We start from the raw sequence: 17,330 nt of genomic DNA, 5'->3' as shown, positions 1-17,330 counted from the left end.
ATATATTAGGCTGTAAATACTTCAATATATTAGGCTCTGAAGTCTGAACATAGGCTATGAAGTCTGAATGCAGCCAAGGTCTATATTCAGATGGAGAAGGCAATGGCACCCCACTCCAGTACTCTTGCCTGGAAAATCCCATGGGCGGAGGAGCCTGGAAGGGTGCAATCCATGGGGTCACGAAGAGTCGGACACGACTAAGTGACTTCACTTTCACTTTTCACTGTAATGCATTGGAGAAGGAAATGGCAACCCACTTCAATGTTCTTGCCTGGAGAATCCCAGCGACGGGGGAGCCTGGTAGGCTGCGGTCTTATGGGGTCGCACAGAGTCGGACTTCGCAGCAGCAGCAGCAGCAGCAGCTATATTCAGAGGGGAAAGGCCGGTTTCTAGACGCCTGGGGGGGGGGGCGGGGTTGTCACAATGGGTTTTTTAAAGCTCTTTGAAGGCCCTTTTCCAGAGCCTTCTCCAGAGCCCCTAGCTCCTCCTAGGTGCCAGGACCCTAAGACGTCCCTCGCTTTCCCTTTTCTCCATCTGAGCTCTCACCCCCGCCCCATCTAGCTGCTTCTCTTTTTTCATCTTCGCTTTCTCCCATCAGTGGTCAAAATAAGAACTGGAAATTATCTGTTGCTTGGTATAGTGCTCAGAAAGGGTTTTTTTTTTTTTTTTGGTCTTTTTAAAAATTAAGATAAAAAAAAAAAAATTCCTCCCCAGATTCTTCATTTTGCAATGAGTCCGGACATCCGCTGGCTCCCTAGTCCTCCCGCACCAAACTATCTTTACTACTGCAAGGGGATTCGGGTCTGTCGGAGGGCTTGTGAGCCTCCAGCGGAAAGAAAGATCCCCCGGGCGAGGCGGCTCGGGATCCCGGGAGGCGCCAGGAGCACCTCCCCGCCGCCCAGTGGGTGAGGGGAGGCGCGGGAGAGGCGGCGGCCCCTGCCCAGCCGGGGAAGCCCGTCCGGGATCCCGGGGCGCGCGGTCAGCGGCCGGACGCGGCGGCGGCGACGGGGACGCGGCGTGGCTGCCGCAGGGGAGCGGCGGCGGCGGCGGCGGCGGCGGCGGCGGGCGCGAGGGGCGGGGCGCACTCCGCAACTTCTGCCGCTGCCTCCCGGGCGCTCTCGGCCGAGCGGCGCGGCGGCTGCGGGCTGCGGACTGCGGTGTGGCCGGCCGAGCCTGGCCCGCCGGCTTGCGAACCCGCGCGTCCCAGGCATCCGTCGGGTGCTGGAGACGCGTGCTGCAAGTAGTCCCCGGGGCGGCCGCGCTCCCGTGTTGTCCGCTGCGGCTGCGGGACCGGGACGTGCGGAGCCGCGAGGCCGAGCCGGGGCGCCCCCCGGCGGTCAGCGCGGGCCTCATGGCTGGGCCGAGCGGAGCGGAACCGGCGAGGTGAAGCCCCCGGGCCGGCAGCCGCAGCGCTTGGCGGGGGCGCCGGCTCCATGGGCAGCGGCGCACAGCGGCACGATGATGGACGTTAATAGCAGCGGCCGCCCGGACCTCTACGGGCACCTCCGCTCTTTCTTCCTGCCGGAGGTGGGGCGCGGGCTGCCCGACCTGAGCCCCGACGGCGCCGGCCCTGTCGCGGGCTCCTGGGCGCCGCACCTGCTGCACGGGGTCGTGGAGGTGACGGCTAGCCCCGGGCCCACCCGGGACGCGCCGCGGGACAATACCTCCGGCTGTTGGGAGCAGATCAACTACGGCCGAGCCGAGAAAGTTGTGATCGGCTCCATCCTGACGCTCATCACGCTGCTGACGATCGCCGGCAACTGCCTGGTGGTGATTTCGGTGTGCTTCGTCAAAAAGCTCCGGCAGCCCTCCAACTACCTGATCGTGTCCCTGGCGCTGGCCGACCTTTCGGTGGCCGTGGCGGTCATGCCCTTCGTCAGCGTCACAGACCTTATTGGGGGCGAGTGGATCTTTGGTCATTTCTTCTGTAACGTCTTTATCGCCATGGACGTCATGTGCTGCACGGCCTCGATCATGACCCTGTGCGTGATCAGCATCGACAGGTAAGGGCCGGGCAGCCCTGTGACGGGGTCCGGCAGGGGGTGTGCTGTCAGCTTAGCCCCGCGCGCTCGCCTTTCCCGGTCAGATAAACCGGACTTCACGGCGGGATGAAGGGCTGCGCTTAAACCATCAACCCCCACACGTCAACCCTACACCAACCAAACTACTTCAGTTACAGCTTAGCCTGTATATACCTTTAAAAGAAAAGCTTGAAATGCCCTGGTTTATTGCAGTGAGAATTTTAAGACCAAAGTTAGGAGTATTTTAAGCATTAGCAATTCCACCAGGGGGTCCCTTGGCTTGGTTTTCAGAAGGAAGAAATTTGATCCTCTCTGAGCCTAACAAACCCTTGCTGTGAGCCTGAAAGAATCAGTTCCTTAAGAAACCAGCAGGAGAAAAGCCACCTTGCTTCCCAGATTGTAGACGCTACGTCCCAGGCCAATAAAAAGACCTAGGGTGGTCCCAGGATTGGGGAGTCTACATGTCTTAACGTTGCTGATTCTGAATCACTTTCTTTTGGAAGTCTGGTTTTGGTGTCTGGCAACGCTGTCTGTATCTACAGGCTTATTGGAGCTGTACTCCCTGTCTGAATGGTTGATTCTAGCATTTCATCATATCCCTTGGGAATCTTCTCTTGAGAACTCCCCCACTGGAGTAATTGAAACAGAGACTGACCATCTGTCAGGGATGCTGAGGAAAAAATCCCTGTCTTGGGTGTCAGATTGGAGTAGGAGAAAGGCATAGGAGACCTGCAAGTTTTCTTCAGACTCTAGCATTGTAAGATTCTGCAATGGAGCTAGCCTTCAGTGCTAGAGATACTGTGCAATTGACAATTTGGAGTATGGGTCTAATGCTCTTTGGAGACAAAATAGCTCTTTGCTTCTCTTGAAACTGAAATGTTAAATCCTAATATTCACAGAATTTTGTTAGTGTTTTAAAATTGGCACAGGACTGGTATCCTGTTGTGTTTAATGATACAGAGAAACAGTTGCTTATTTTCTTAGTGGACCTACGGAACCTTTAAATGTGTAGACCTTCCAGCAAAGGAGAAATAATTGGTGCCTCCACATTTAAAAAAAAGTCTCAAAGGATAGCACAAAACTGAGATTTTCCTTCTTTTCCTCGCTGTAAACACGGCTGTTTTCTCTGTGTGTTTTGTATATATTTAATATGTTCTGCTCTTTTACTGCTTCACCAGGGTTTATAGTTACTGAACGAAGAGGATATTTTTCAGGGAAAAAAGTGCATTTAGTTAAAGATAGAGATTATTAAAAAAAATTGATCCTGCTATTTTGTGTATGATATTAGGAGTTTCTGATAGCAAATAAGGAATTATTTTTAAGAGTAGAACATGAACTGCCTACGTGAGAATATTAGCTCCAAACTTGACAGTTGAAGTTCTGAATTACTGTAGTTAAGCATGACCACAAATACACATTTATAGTCTGACTGTGGTAACAGGAACTAGGAGAGTGCACTCAATATACGTAGTAAGTATATGCTTGAATTATAAGTGTAAAAATCTGACTGTTCATCCAGCCAAAACTGTGCTTCTTGTATGAATGGAGCCCTTTTCAATGGAGCTTAATGTAATAAAAATAATTTCGACTGCAAGTAATGCATTTATAATCTTTTTTTTAATTTCACAATTGACAAATGATAAACAAATAGCACTATGTGCTTATTGTTTCCTGGGGTCACCCTGAGATTCCTGTATGCAAGCTAAAGGCTTTCTTTACTCATGATGCATGTGCAACTTAGCAGCAGCAGGAACATCTCCAGTACAGAGACAGGTTAATCCTTCTTGGCAAGAGCTTCTAATTTCTTCTTCAACTATATATATTCTTATGAATGTCACAAGTTGTGTTAATATAGGGATGCAGAGTTTATCTGTTAGGTTTTTTTTTTTTTTTAATGAAAATTGCCCCATTGATGAATTCTGCTGAACAGTTGTTTTAGAGGATGAACATGTCATTTTTTGATAAAATGAAGAGTTTGTAACATTGGAAGACACAGATTGTTTTTCTTCCAAGAACAAACAGAACTAAAACTGAGGAAAAGGAAAATGCATTTGATAGTGATTGATTGATAAGGTACATTATTTCTATTTTTTCTTCAGTTCCCTTGTAGAATATGGGCTACAATATAAAAAGGTACTAAGAAAATATGAAAAGATTTAATCTTCATTCATTCATTCTTTCATGTACCTAATATTTGTTACACTGTGCTTCATGAAGCATAAGCAAAGATGAATAATAATATTCCTGTTTTTGATTTGGATACCTGTTGGACATTTAACCTTGCAAAATAGAACCTTAGATTTTTTTCTTAACCTTTCCCCACCATGTTGGGATACTTTCCCAGCCTTTTCCAATGGAATTTCATGCCCCTTTTCATAAGCTTCAACACTCCAGTCTCCACCCTTTATAGGTAATGACCCATGATCATTGAAGAAGTAGCAGCCATTGAATGGAAACTCCTTTGTCTTTCTATCACCAAACAATTTTTCCTGACCTGTACCTTTACTTCCTTCTAGTTAAAAGCAAGAAGGCATTGTCCCAGCAGAGACCAGACCATCCCACCCCCTCTCACCTTCTGGAGGACTCAGTCCGTAACCCCTCATCTCTCCTTTGTCTTCCGTGTTGCCTCTCAATAGGGTCAGGCTTAACCTTCTGTTTTTGAGAACTTCTCTTTGGCCTCATCCCTCCCTCCAGTCTCTGCTTCACTTCACAGTGGGAAGGGGAGGGGTTATTGCTAAGTTGTCTCTGATTCTTTGTGACCCCATGGACTGTAGCCCACCAGACTCCTCCTTCTCCATGGGATTCTTCAGGCAAGAATATTGGAGTGGGCTGCCATTCCCTTCGCCAGGGGATCTTCCCTACCCAGGGATTGAATCCGGGTCTCCTGCCTTGCAGGCAGGGTCTTTACCGTCTGAGCCACCTGGGAAGCCCTTCACTTCACAGTTAAGCTGTTCAAAGAACTATGACCACAACCTGACTTCAGTTCCTTACTTCTCAGAGAGATGAGTCTGGTCCTCACCAGGTCTACTGTAATATTTTAACTGGCCTTCCTGATTTCACTTCTCATCCATTGCCTATGAAAATGCTAGAATGATTTGTTTTTTAAACAGTGGTTTTAAGTGAGGTAACATTTACCTGTAGTGAAATGCACAGATATTAAATGTACATTTTGATGTGCTTTGACAAATGTTTTTACACATTTAACCAACACTCCAAATAATATATAGAATATTTTGTCATACTAGGAAGTTTCCTTGTGCCATCTTTAGAATGATCTTTTAAAAACAGAAATAAAATTATCTTTTATATAAAGTTCAAAAACATGCAAAACAATTCTATATATTATTTAGGTGAACTTATATATAAGGAATCAAAATATAAGATAGTGCAGAAGAATGGTGAGCACCAAACTTATCAGAGTAGTTATCTCTAGTTGGGTGGGGGTAATTAGGGAGTAACGTGTATTAATGATACTGGGCAAGCTATATTGTAGTGGTTGATATAGTCTTGTTATCCTGTGTATAACTTTCTGTTTTTTTTGGAAATACGTATAGAAAAATGAACAATCCTAAATGTGAAGCTTGATCCCTTTCTGTGAAGTGAATCCGTGAATGTAACTGGATCAAGAAGTGGAACATTACTAACCAGCCAGAGGCCCCTTCTTACTTGTTCCCAGTTTATATTACTTCCAAAGATAACAGTTATCCCGATTGTTAGCATCATAAACTAGTTTCTCTTGGTCAAAAGCTCACAAAATGGAGTAGTATACTGTATACTTCTAAACCTGGCATCTTTTGCTCACTCTAAACCTGTATATGTGATTCATCAATGGTTTTTAGTGTGTCAGTATTTTGTTCCTTTTTTTCCTGAGTGGTATTCCATTTAATCTGATTATCAGTTCACCTGTAGATGCACATTTGAGTTGTTTTCAGTTTCTGCCTGTCACTAACCATGGATACTAGGAATTAGGTAAGTGTCTGCGTGCTCAGCCGTGTCTGAATCTTTACGGCCCCATGGACTGTAGCCTTTCAGGCTCCTCTGTCCATGGAATTTTCCAGGCAAGATTACTGGACTGGGTTGCCATTTCCTACTCCAGGGATCATTCCCAACGCACAGATCGAATCCCTGTCTCTTGCATCTCCTGCATTGGGAAGTGGATTATTTACCACTAGCACCACCTGGGAAACCTTTCACTAACAGTGCTTCTATAAATATATAACGTATAAATCATTTTTGTGTACATATTTTTGTTTCTTTTGGGTAAATGTAATACTGGATAATAAGATACTTTATTGCATTTTGATTTTATATACCCTCTCACATCTTTCATTTTATAGATGCATTTTAATCTACAATACACATTTTAAAAATGTATTAGAATTTTTGTTGTTACTTTAAACAATCACTATTCATTCTTACATATTGCTCTTTATTTTTTTTCCTACATGACCATGCCTTCATCTGGGATCATTTTCTTATGCCCATTAGACTTTTATTAGCATTTTTTCAAAGTGAGGGTTTACTGCTGACAGAGCCTCTCAGTTTCTACTTATCTGAAAGTATCTTTATTTTACTGTCATTTTGAATGAGATTTTCTCTAAGTATGTCATTCTATTAACATATTGAAGGTTTTTTCCCAGCACTTTAAAAGTCTTATTCCATTGTCTTTAGGCTTCCATCCTTTCTGTTGAAAAGTCAGTCATTAACCAACATTATTAATACTTTTTTGAAGCTATTGTGTGTTTTTTTTTAACCTCTGGTTACTTTTAGGATTTTCTTTTTGCCTTTAGTTTTTATCCACCTTTTTATGCTGTCCCTAGGTTTGGCATTATTGATTAGTTTCTGTTGTATATTTACTGTCCACCCTGATGAGGTCCTTAGTAACTTTTGTGTTTGTGCATTGCTATCTCTAACTTGGTTGTATCTCTTTAAATACTTTTGTTGCCCCTTCTTTCTCTCTTCTTCTGTGTCTTCAAACTTACATAATTTAGGTCTTTTTCCTTTATCACACATGTATCTTACACTCTTCTTTCTTTTCCATTTTAGCTTTTCTTTGTGCTTCAGCTTTGAAGAATTTTGACCTACCTTCTTATTTATTAATCATCTCTTCTGCTATGTCTAATATGTTGCTCAGTAGTTTTAATTTTACAGTACTAGAAATTATTTTTGATCCTAGTTTTTGCATTTGATTCTGTTTATTGATTCTAACTCTATGATGAAATTCATCGCCTTTTATGAATTTTCCCACCTTCTTATTATATATCTGAATATATTAATCATAGTTAGACTCTTTTCCTACTAACTCTAATACCTGAATCACTGTGGTTTCTTTGTCAGTGATCTGTGTTTTATTCCCCTCTGGGTTTGTGCTTTGTGTCTTGGCATGTTTAATTAACTTTGATTGTATACTCAGCATTTTGTATGGAAAATTATGAATGTTATATGTGATTTTATCTCCAGAGAAAAAACTTCCAGGCATGCACATTGGGGGACTGATTATTATAATCCAGCTAGGGACTTAGCTGACCATAGGCATTGTTTTAGTTTTGATAAAGCTGTGTGTGCCACTTGCCGATGCCTCTTTCTAGTTTGTAGCCTTCTTGGAACTGCAGCTAAGAGCATAGGGTGTTCTCAGTGACTTCTCCCCCTGGCTAGTCCAGAAGTCTTTTCTCTCCTCAGCAGTGCGAGACTATCAAGATTCTCGCTGAAAGTGTTTTGGGGAGCCTTCTCCTTGGCTTCTTAGCCTCCTGCCCTGCACAGCTTTAGAGCTGAGCAGATGTCTAGAGGGGAATACCAGCCAAGTGCTGGGCTTAGTTTTCTGCTTCTTTTTTATTTGGATCTTGGCATCTCAGGTCTCTTAGGTTTTGTCTTTCTTTCCTCAAGAGACTGCTGAAATATCTTCTGGTATTTTAGCCTCTTAATAGCAACTGTGTTGAGGCTGTTTGCCTGGATCCTCAGCCCTTTACCCCTCCCCTGCTTTAGGCAAATGTCCCAAGGGAAAGAATGACTGCAGAATTTTGGCTCATCTCTTTGTGGTTCCCTTATCGCTAGGATTTGTCCCCTCAATTACTGGTTGTCTCAAAAACTCTGCTATGCCTTTAAACAGGTGTGTGTATATATTTGTGCTTTCTCCAGCGATTCTAGTTGTTTTTAGCAGAAGCATAGTCTGAAGCGTTAAGCAACTCCATTATAGGGAGAATTGGATGTGTGCCTGAAAGATTTAAAATATACAGATGTAGAAATATAGCCATGTAAGTTTCCTGCTTAAAAACCTTCATTGGCTTTTGATTCCACTAGGAATATAATTCAAAGTCTTTAGCATGCTTACAGGGTCCCTGATTTGTTCCTTTCTTACCTCCAACAACATTTTGTACTGTATTTTACCTTGCTTTTCATAGTATAATAATATTGGCCTTTTTCAGTTTCTCTATCATGCCAAATTCTTTCTGTGTCAGGCTTATTCCATGCAGATCCACCAACAAATATAGTTGCAATACTGTGATTTCATGTCTGGAGTTCTATTCCCTAATACTTGTTTTTTGATCCCAATTTGGAAGCTTAAATGTGCTTAACCCTCTAAAATGGCAGCAATGAAAATATCTGAAAAATACCAAATATTGGCAAGTATGTAGAGCAGAGGGAACCTTCGTACATTACTAGTGGGACTGTGAATTGGTGAACTACTTTGAAAATAGTTGGCATTATCAGGTAATATTAATATGTATACCTTACGATTCTGTTATTGTAGCAGTAGGTATATGTCAGGGAGACTCTTGTCACCAAAAGTCTTGTACAAACTACTTATAATATGCACAAAGTTGAAACCCCCAAATTTGAAATGTATTCATATATAAATGTATCAATAGTAGAATGGATAAGCTGTGGAGCATTTACATAATAGAATACTATTCAGTAATGATTATCAAATTTGTGTGTCATCAGAACTATCTGGAGGGTTTATTAACACACAGGTTACTGGGGCCCATTCCAAGAGCTTCTGATTCAGTAAGTCTGGGGTGGAACCCAGTGATTTGCGTTTCAAACAAATTCTCAAATGATTCGGATGCTCTTGATTTTGAGACCTTACTTAGCAAACTGTTGCTATACAGCAATGAAAATTGCTGTAGTAAAAGGAATCTCACAAAGTAATTTAAGCGAATTTTTATTATAGAAATTTTGAAACTTAAAATGTTAGAGCTAAGAGTAGTATAAAGAGCCTAATCTATCCATCACAAAGTATTTAATGTTTACTTTGCAACCCCTTCCTCACAGTATTTTAACTCAAATTTTAGACATTGTGGCCTTTCACCCATGAATATAATGCTTTGAAACCACAACCATGAGGCTGAGCAGAAGAAACAGAGTAAAAAGAACACCTATGATGTAATTCCATTCATGTGAAAGTAGAAACAAGCAACATTGTTTGGAGATACATAGAAATGGAAATATAAAGAAAAAGAAGGAAATATACATCATGAGAACAAGGGTAGTAATTAATTACTTCTAGGTGGGAAGAAACATGATGATCAGAGGGGCATGCTTGACTTTGATGCTGGGAGGGATTGGGGGCAGGAGGAGAAGGGGACAACAGAGGATGAGATGGCTGGATGGCATCACTGACTCGATGAACGTGAATCTGAGTGAACTCCGGGAGTTGGTGATAGACAGGGAGGCCTGGCGTGCTGCGATTCATGGGGTCGCAAAGAGTCGGACATGACTGAGGGACTGAACTGAATGTTTTATCTCGGAGAAGGCAATGGCACCCCACTCCAGTGCTCTTGCCTGGAAACTCCCAAGGATGGAGGAGCCTGGTGGGCTGCAGTCCACGGGGTCATGAAGAGTCGGACACCACTAAGCGACTTTACTTTCACTTTTCACTTTCATGCATTGGAGAAGGAAATGGCAACCCACTCCAGTGTTCTTGCCTGGGGAATCCCAAGGACAGAGGAGCCTGGTAGGCTGCTGTCTATGAGGTCGCACAGAGTCGGACATGACTGAAGCGACCTAGCAGCAGCAGCAGCAGCAGCAGCAGCAGCAGCAATGTTTTATCTCTTGCCTGTAGAGGTGTATATGGGCAAGGCATCTTGAGGGTTCTCTAAAAGTTACTATGAAAATATCCATGTATATTTTAGGCAACTTCCTACATCTATATTTTAAAGGAACAGAAGTATTTATTTGATGACGTCTTGTGCGGTGTTTAGGATTCACATCAGATGTATGGTTCATCTGGGCAGATGCAGTTACTGTTTTAACGCAGTCAGCATCTGGTGGTTTTCGGCCTCATGTGTGAGGGCAGGGCTCGTCTTTGGATTGTCCGCAGTTACAGGAACTCCTCTGGCTAATTTGCAAGAGCCATAGTCTTGAATTCTGCCTGGTGTCTGGCTGAAGCCTTGCTCCCTCGCCAGGCGCCGTGACTCATTCGCCTCAGCGATCTGAGCTCTGCTCTTGGCTTTAATTCTGCTGCAGTCAGCAGTGCAGGCTGCCTTCTGGCTTCTCTGGATCCCCTTTCCCTTTGAAAGAAGTCATCCTTGATCATCTCTAAAATTAATTTTCAGCATGTATATATTCTTTAAGGGTTGACAGAATCCTTTTCTTTCTGTTTTTTTTTTTTTTCCCTCCATCTTGTCGACTGGATAGTGAGTACAGCGGCTAGAGGGACACCCAGGGCCACGCTTGAGAAGAAGGAGAACTGTACAGGGAGGGTAGCGGGGGCCCTGAAGGGTTATGGACTCTACTGATTGCATGTCCCTGACTTCTTGCTAGTGGTTGAACAGATATTGTTATGTTGTCTATCACAGCTTCTAAATCTTAGTGCCCGTTTCTTATCCCATGTGTGGATCCTTCACACAAATGTTCTTCCTAAAGCATCAGTGTAAGGTGTCACTGTGTCATTCTCCTTTGGGAATAATGACTACTGTCTTTAAAAATTCTTTTCCATTCTGTCTTATCTTAGAATATTGGATATAGTTCCCTGCGCTGTGCAGTAGCCCCTTGTTTATCCATTCTATGTATATTAGTTTGCATCTGCTTATCCCAGACTCCCACTCCATCCCTCCCCAACTCTCCCTCCCCCTTGGCAACCCCAAGTCTGTTGTGAGCCTGTTTCTGTGCATAGATAAATTAATTTGTGTCTTATTTTAGATTCCACATATAAGTAATATCTTATGGTGTGTGTCTTTCTCTTTCTGACTTACTTCACTTGGTATGGTAATCTCCAGACCCATCCATCTTGCTGCAGATGGCATTATTTTATTCTGTTTTATGGCCAGGTGGTAGCTCAGCTGGTAAAGAATCTGCCTGCAATGCAGGAGACCCCCATTTGATTCTTGGGTCAGGCAGTTCCCCTGGAGAAGGGATAGGCTACCCACTCCAGTATTTTTGGGTTTCCCTGGTGGCTCAGATGAATGCGCCTGCAATGCTGGAGACCTGGGTTCGATCCCTGGGTTGGGAACATCCCCTGGAGGAGGGCATGGCAACGCACTCCAGTATTCTTGCCTGGAGAATCCCCATGGACAGAGGAGCTGGTGGGCTACAGTCCATGGGGTCGCAAAGAGTTGAATATGACTGAATCGACTAAGCACAACACGGCACAGTATTGTATTGTATCTGTGTACCATATCTTCTTTATCCATTCATCTTGGAATGGACATTTAGGAGCATGGGCCTTCTGTGCTACATAAATTCATAGAGACTTTACACATAATATCTCATTTAATCTTCATAACACCTTTGTAAGGGTGTTTACTGAGGCCTCTGCTGTCATTGAGGTCTGCTGGCCAAAGGTAGAGGAGACGGAGTATGAACATTTCAAATCCCATTTTGTAGATGCGGAAGCTGAGGAAACATACACACTGTATAGGGCAAGAACACCAACTGAATCAAAAGCCCTTATGTGTTCCTTTACTGCATTGTAGCCATTGCTTGCCGAACGAGGAGGCTATTGTGAGTATAGCAGTCAAGGCCTTTTGTAATATGACCCCAGCCTCCTTTATAGCCTCAGTCTGACTTAACTCCATCGTAGGTCTCCTCTCTTTCAACAAGATGTCAGAATAATAGAGCTAATGTTCTTACAAGGTTCCCATCCCAGTAAATGGCAGTAGGCTGCACCCATTTTCTTTGCTAGACATTTAGGTATCACCTTTGAAACTTCCCATCCAACTGCTCACTGTCACCAGCCCATCACCAGATCCTACTGACTGTCCCTTCACTTTTCTTCTCCCCACCCCCAGGACCAGAAACTCAACCTAAGTCTCTGTCATCTTTAACTTGGGCCCCTTGAAGTAGCCTCCCAGGACTCTCCCTGTATCTACTCTTGCCACACATTGATAACAAAGTGTGTAACCCTGGCTGTATGTTAGAATCATCAGGGCAATTAAAATATATCAGTGTTCGGAGCCCGTCTCTACAGATCCTGATGTGGAGTGGGCCTGGGCATCAGTGTGTTTGAAAATATCCCTCAGGTGATTCTAATGTGTATCCAGCCAGAGGGAGAAGCCCTGAGTTAGGGTGATCTTATAAAAATGTAGATGTGATTTTATCCATGGTTCCCAAAGTTACCTGCACATCAGAATCACCTTGGAATCTTCCAAAAAATTCCAAAACCCATACCAAGGCCATACACAAACCCAGCTGATGTACAATACTGGGGGCAAAACCTACGCATTATATTTTGGAAGCTTCCTAGGTTAGTCCAGTGTGCAGACAGGTTTGGGCACTACTGAATTATGCTGTTCTCCTCTTCAAACTCTTTAGTGGGTTCATGAGTTCCCCTGCTTTGGGGATAAGATGCTAAATTTTTAATATAATTGAAAAAGATTTTGTAATCTGATTTCTGAGTATCTTACTAGATCAGGGCTTGGCATTTTTTTTTTTTCAGTAAAGGGCTAGATAGTAAATATTTTGGGCTTGTGTACCATATGGTCTCTGTTGCAACTACCCAGCTCTGCCTCTGTAGCGTCAAAGCAGCTGTAGACTGTATGTAAATGAGCAGGCATGGCTGTTTTCCAATAAAACTTTATTTATGGCTCCTGCAATTAGAATTTCATATGATTTTCACAATGTTATTAAATATTATCCTTTTTATTTTTTCAACTATTAAAACATATGAAAGCATTCTTAGCTGATGGGGGCTGGTATACAAAAACAGGCGGGGACCAGATTTAATGCTGCTGGAGTTTGCCGACTTCTACCCAATATTTGGTTTGATTCAATTCAATTCTCTGTCTTATAGATCATCTCTCTCCTTTCCCCTGTCTCTCTTCCCCCCATATTCTGGCAACTCTGAGCTTCTTTCGCTTCCTTGACATTTTGCTGTTCAGGGACTTCGCAAGTCTTTTTATTGCCTATTCCCCACCCCACCCCCTGACACTCTTATGTGCCTCTTGGGTGAGTTAATTCTTGTCACTCTTCAGACAGGTCCTTGACTAGATGTTATTGCCTCATGGAAGCATTCTGAGAATCCCCAGACTATCTTAGTCTTATAACTCCCTGCAGTTTTTCTTCCTTGCACTCACCTTGGTCTGTAATTACCGGTTTTAAATTAACTGTAGTGGATTCATGATTTGCGGGATTGTCCATACAGCAGACATGTCAGGACCAAGGTCTCTCTTGTTGAAGACTGTGCGCCCCGCCCCCAGCATAATACTTCGCACATAGTAGGTGTTCAGTTAATCCATATGGCTTGACTGAGGGAGGAAGGAAGGAGGAGAGGGAAGGTGGGTACCTCTGATTCCCAAATGTCTGGCCTTGCCTTCTTATTCTCCAGCTTCTTATGAAATATTCCTCTTGGGGCAGTTCTTTTGGAAACCAAATTAGGGTTGGGAGATTGTGTGATGAAACAGAAGCAGTGTGGAGGCAACTGGACAGTCCTGAGGGGTCATCCCATTAAGGCATAGTAAACTGGTGAGTCACTTTCTACTCTCCACACATGTGCAGAACACTGACATAAACAAAGCCCTAGTGATGCAAAAAATTGAGCAGCTTAGAGCCCAGGAGTCAGCTTTTTATTATCACCATTGCTGAGCCATGAGGCAGGGTGAAAAGGCAGGCACAAGGAAACAAAAACCCCAGACTCTTTCTATTTCAATGAATAAAACATATTTTGACGGAGCTAATGCAACCCAGAGGGAAAGCCATAGGTGTCAGGCATGAAGGTGGTACCCAAGGCGGGGAGCACAATAACTGATGGCTATAGAATCATTTATTGAGCACATACTATGTGCCAGGCCCAGTGCCAAGAGCTTAACGTGGTACAACTCATTTCATTCCCATGACCACTCTGTGGGCACTCTCATGCCCGCTGCTCCTGCCGGATGAGGAAAGGGAAGCTGAGAGAGGTGAAGTAACTCGCCCAAGAGCATATAGGAGGAAAGCAGTGAATCCCATTCGGCTAGGGGTGAGTCCCCCTCTTTTGAGGCGCAGAGGGGTATTGGCTTTCTGAACATGCCAAGTGATAGAAGGTATTTTCTCCTGCTGCTCAGACAGGGACAGTGACCAGATGTGTTCTGGCACATTTTCCTCTAGTATTGATCCAGGACATTCCCCCACTCCAGTGGATCCATTAGCTTTTGGGTTACAGTTAAGGTGAGGTCACTGTGGAGTATTATGGAATATTAAGATCTATTTTGTGGCTCAGATGGTAAAGAACCTGCCTGCAATGCAGGAGACCTGTGTTTTATCCCTAAATCAGGAAGATCCCCTGGAGAAGGGAATGGCAGCCCACTCCAATATTCTTTCCTGGAGAATCCCATGGACAGAAGAGCCTGGTGGGCTATAGTCCATGGGGTCACAAAGAGTCAGACACTGTTGAAGCAACTAGCACTTTCCTTCAAAGATTTAAGTTGGAATCTGAGCAAGAGGCCCTAACAAACAGGCCAAGTATGTATGTGTGTGTGTGTAAAGGGGGAGGGTAAAAAAGGGGGTAGGTAAGTGGGGGTTGATATGGATGGAGAGAGAGAAGAAGAGAGGGAGGGGAGGTGACAGGTAGAGGGTACATGGGCAAGCAGGATAGAAGAGATGGTGGGGGTGATGTTTATTTACTAAGCAACTGATTCTATAGCCATCAGTTATTGTGCTCCCCGCCTTGGGTACCACCTTCATGCCTGACACCTATGGCTTTCCCTCTGGGTTGCATTAGCTCAGTCAAAATATGTTGTTGTTTGCCTACTGGGTATTTAAGTACTGTCGGATACAAAGGTGTATAAAGACACAGCCTCGTCCTCAAGAGGTTATCTAGTTGAGCATAAGTTATTTTTTTCACATACCAGAACATTTGTACCTTTAAAAAGTTAGGTTGTACATATTGCTTTTCAGTCAGTCCCTGTGTGGTATGGTGAATCACATAGCTTCTGGTTGCAAACAATTGGGTGGTTTGAGCACTTCCATCGATAAAACCCCCAGCACTCTGTGGTCTGTTTTGAGCATCCTCTCTGTGCCTGAAGAATTCTTGTCAAGACTGCTGCAAAACGAGGGCTGTGAGGTCAGACCTACGTGCTCATGCTTCTGATGTTGCCTATTGAAGTACAGGATGCCAGCCCCTGGGGGCTGAGCAGCTGTGGGCCTTCGGGGGAGCATCTCCAGTGCATCTATTTGGGGAGCTTTATTTTTGCCTGTTTAGCCAGTTTGTATTCTCACTTTCATCCTGGCCTCTGTTCTGATTCAAATTCTGTATTTCTGGGCATTCTGATAATATTTCCCACTCTGTCAAAGGGAGGCAGCTGGAAAGCTTTCTTCCTTCCAAATGGTTCTTTTATCTGGAACGTCAGGCAGAACCATCCACCTCACGGGGGCTATCAATATTTATAGTCAGATATGCGGAGATTTAAATGGCATGCTTTAAGCCATCTATCATCAATCCGGCCCAGCTGCCTGAATATTTCAGAATTTTATTTTGGGGAAATGTATATTCTATACATTTGGTTTGAAGACGTCTCTGATATTCTCAAGAGAAGTCTTTGCAGAATCTCCTATTTTGAGAAATAGATTGCCTCACAGTTTCACAGTTGACAGTTTTCTGAATACTGCAGGTTTCTACCACTCTGGCTTCCTTTCGGGGTCACCAAGGGGATAGTCTTCTGATAGCAATTTCTTAACATAGAAAAATTGCCCTCTTTTTAAGTTAAGGGAATCCTAGGGGATTCATCTTATTCACATCTTCAGTATTTATTGATTACTTAGTCTTCATTGGTTTCTCTTGTTTATCCTAAATAAAGCAGATGAGGCCTTTGCTGTCTTGAATTTTATATTTGAGTAATAATAAATAGATAAGGAACAGATAAACTAAAAAAGCCTCATACACACATGCACACGGATTCATTAGTGATAAGTGCCAGATGAAAATTAAAACAGAATGATGTTTTAGAGTGGGTGATCCTGAGGAGGCGACATACACATTGAGGTGTAAAGTAATGTGATGGATCTTGCTGTGAGGTCAGGAGGAAGAACATTTTAGGCAAAGGCAGCAGCTGGTGCAAAGGCCCTGGGCCAGTGTGACTGGAGTAGAGTTCAAGGGAAAGCCCAGAAGGAGATGACAGTGGACCAGTGGTCACAGTCGTATTGAGGTTTGGGACAGGTAAAGAGAGTGGATTTTATTCTAAATAAAGTAGACCCTTGAAGAGTTTGAAATCTTGGGTGACATGATCTGCTTTATAGTCTTAATCGTTCCTTGTGGTTACTTTGTGGAGAATGAAATGGAGAGGAGTGAGAGAGAAAGTTGGAAGACCATTGGGAAAGCTTCTGTAATTGTTAAGATAAAAGAAGATTAGAAGAGTGAAGTTGGAGAAAAGTGGAAGGATTTGAGATACATCTGGGCTGTACATTGACAGGACTAACTGAGGGATCACTTTGCCAACAAAGGTCCTTGTAGTCAAAGCTATGATTTTTCCAGTAGTCATGTATAGATGTGAGAGTCTGACCATAAAGAAGGCTGAGTGCCAAAGAATCCATGCTTCTGAATGGTGGTGCTGGAGAAGACTCTTGAGAGTCCCTTGGACAGCAAAGAGATCATACCAGTCAATCCTAAAGGAAACCAATCCTGAATATTCATTGGAAGGACTGATGCTGAAGCTGAAGCTACAATACTTTGGCCACCTGCTGCAAAGAGATGGCTCATTGGAAAACACCTTGATGCTGGGAAAGATTGAGAGCCGGAAGAGAAGAGGGCAACAGAGGATGAGATAGTCAGATGGCATCAATGGACATGGGTTTGAGCAAACTTCAGGAAATAGTGAAGGACAGGGAACCTGGCGTGCTGAGTCCATGGGGTTGCAAAGAGTTGGACATGAATAACCCAACAGACTGAGGGATTAGATG

At 43.7% G+C, this 17,330-nt stretch overlaps 1 protein-coding gene across 1 annotated transcript in view; it reads left to right on the top strand.

Moving 5' to 3' along the window:
• Window positions 1-1,458: 1,458 nt before the first annotated feature.
• The window catches only part of HTR7 (5-hydroxytryptamine receptor 7), a 98,961-nt gene continuing 83,089 nt past the window's right edge, over window positions 1,459-17,330 (top strand). The window contains exon 1 of the mRNA XM_068961731.1: window positions 1,459-2,003. Coding sequence (XP_068817832.1) covers window positions 1,459-2,003 — 545 coding nt within the window. The remainder of the gene's footprint in view (window positions 2,004-17,330) is intronic.

The sequence above is a fragment of the Capricornis sumatraensis genome, chromosome 23 (assembly GCF_032405125.1).
Source record: "Capricornis sumatraensis isolate serow.1 chromosome 23, serow.2, whole genome shotgun sequence".
NCBI lineage: Eukaryota > Metazoa > Chordata > Mammalia > Artiodactyla > Bovidae > Capricornis > Capricornis sumatraensis.
Note: the sequence above shows the minus strand (reverse complement) of the source record. Positions and strands in the feature narration are given on the sequence as shown.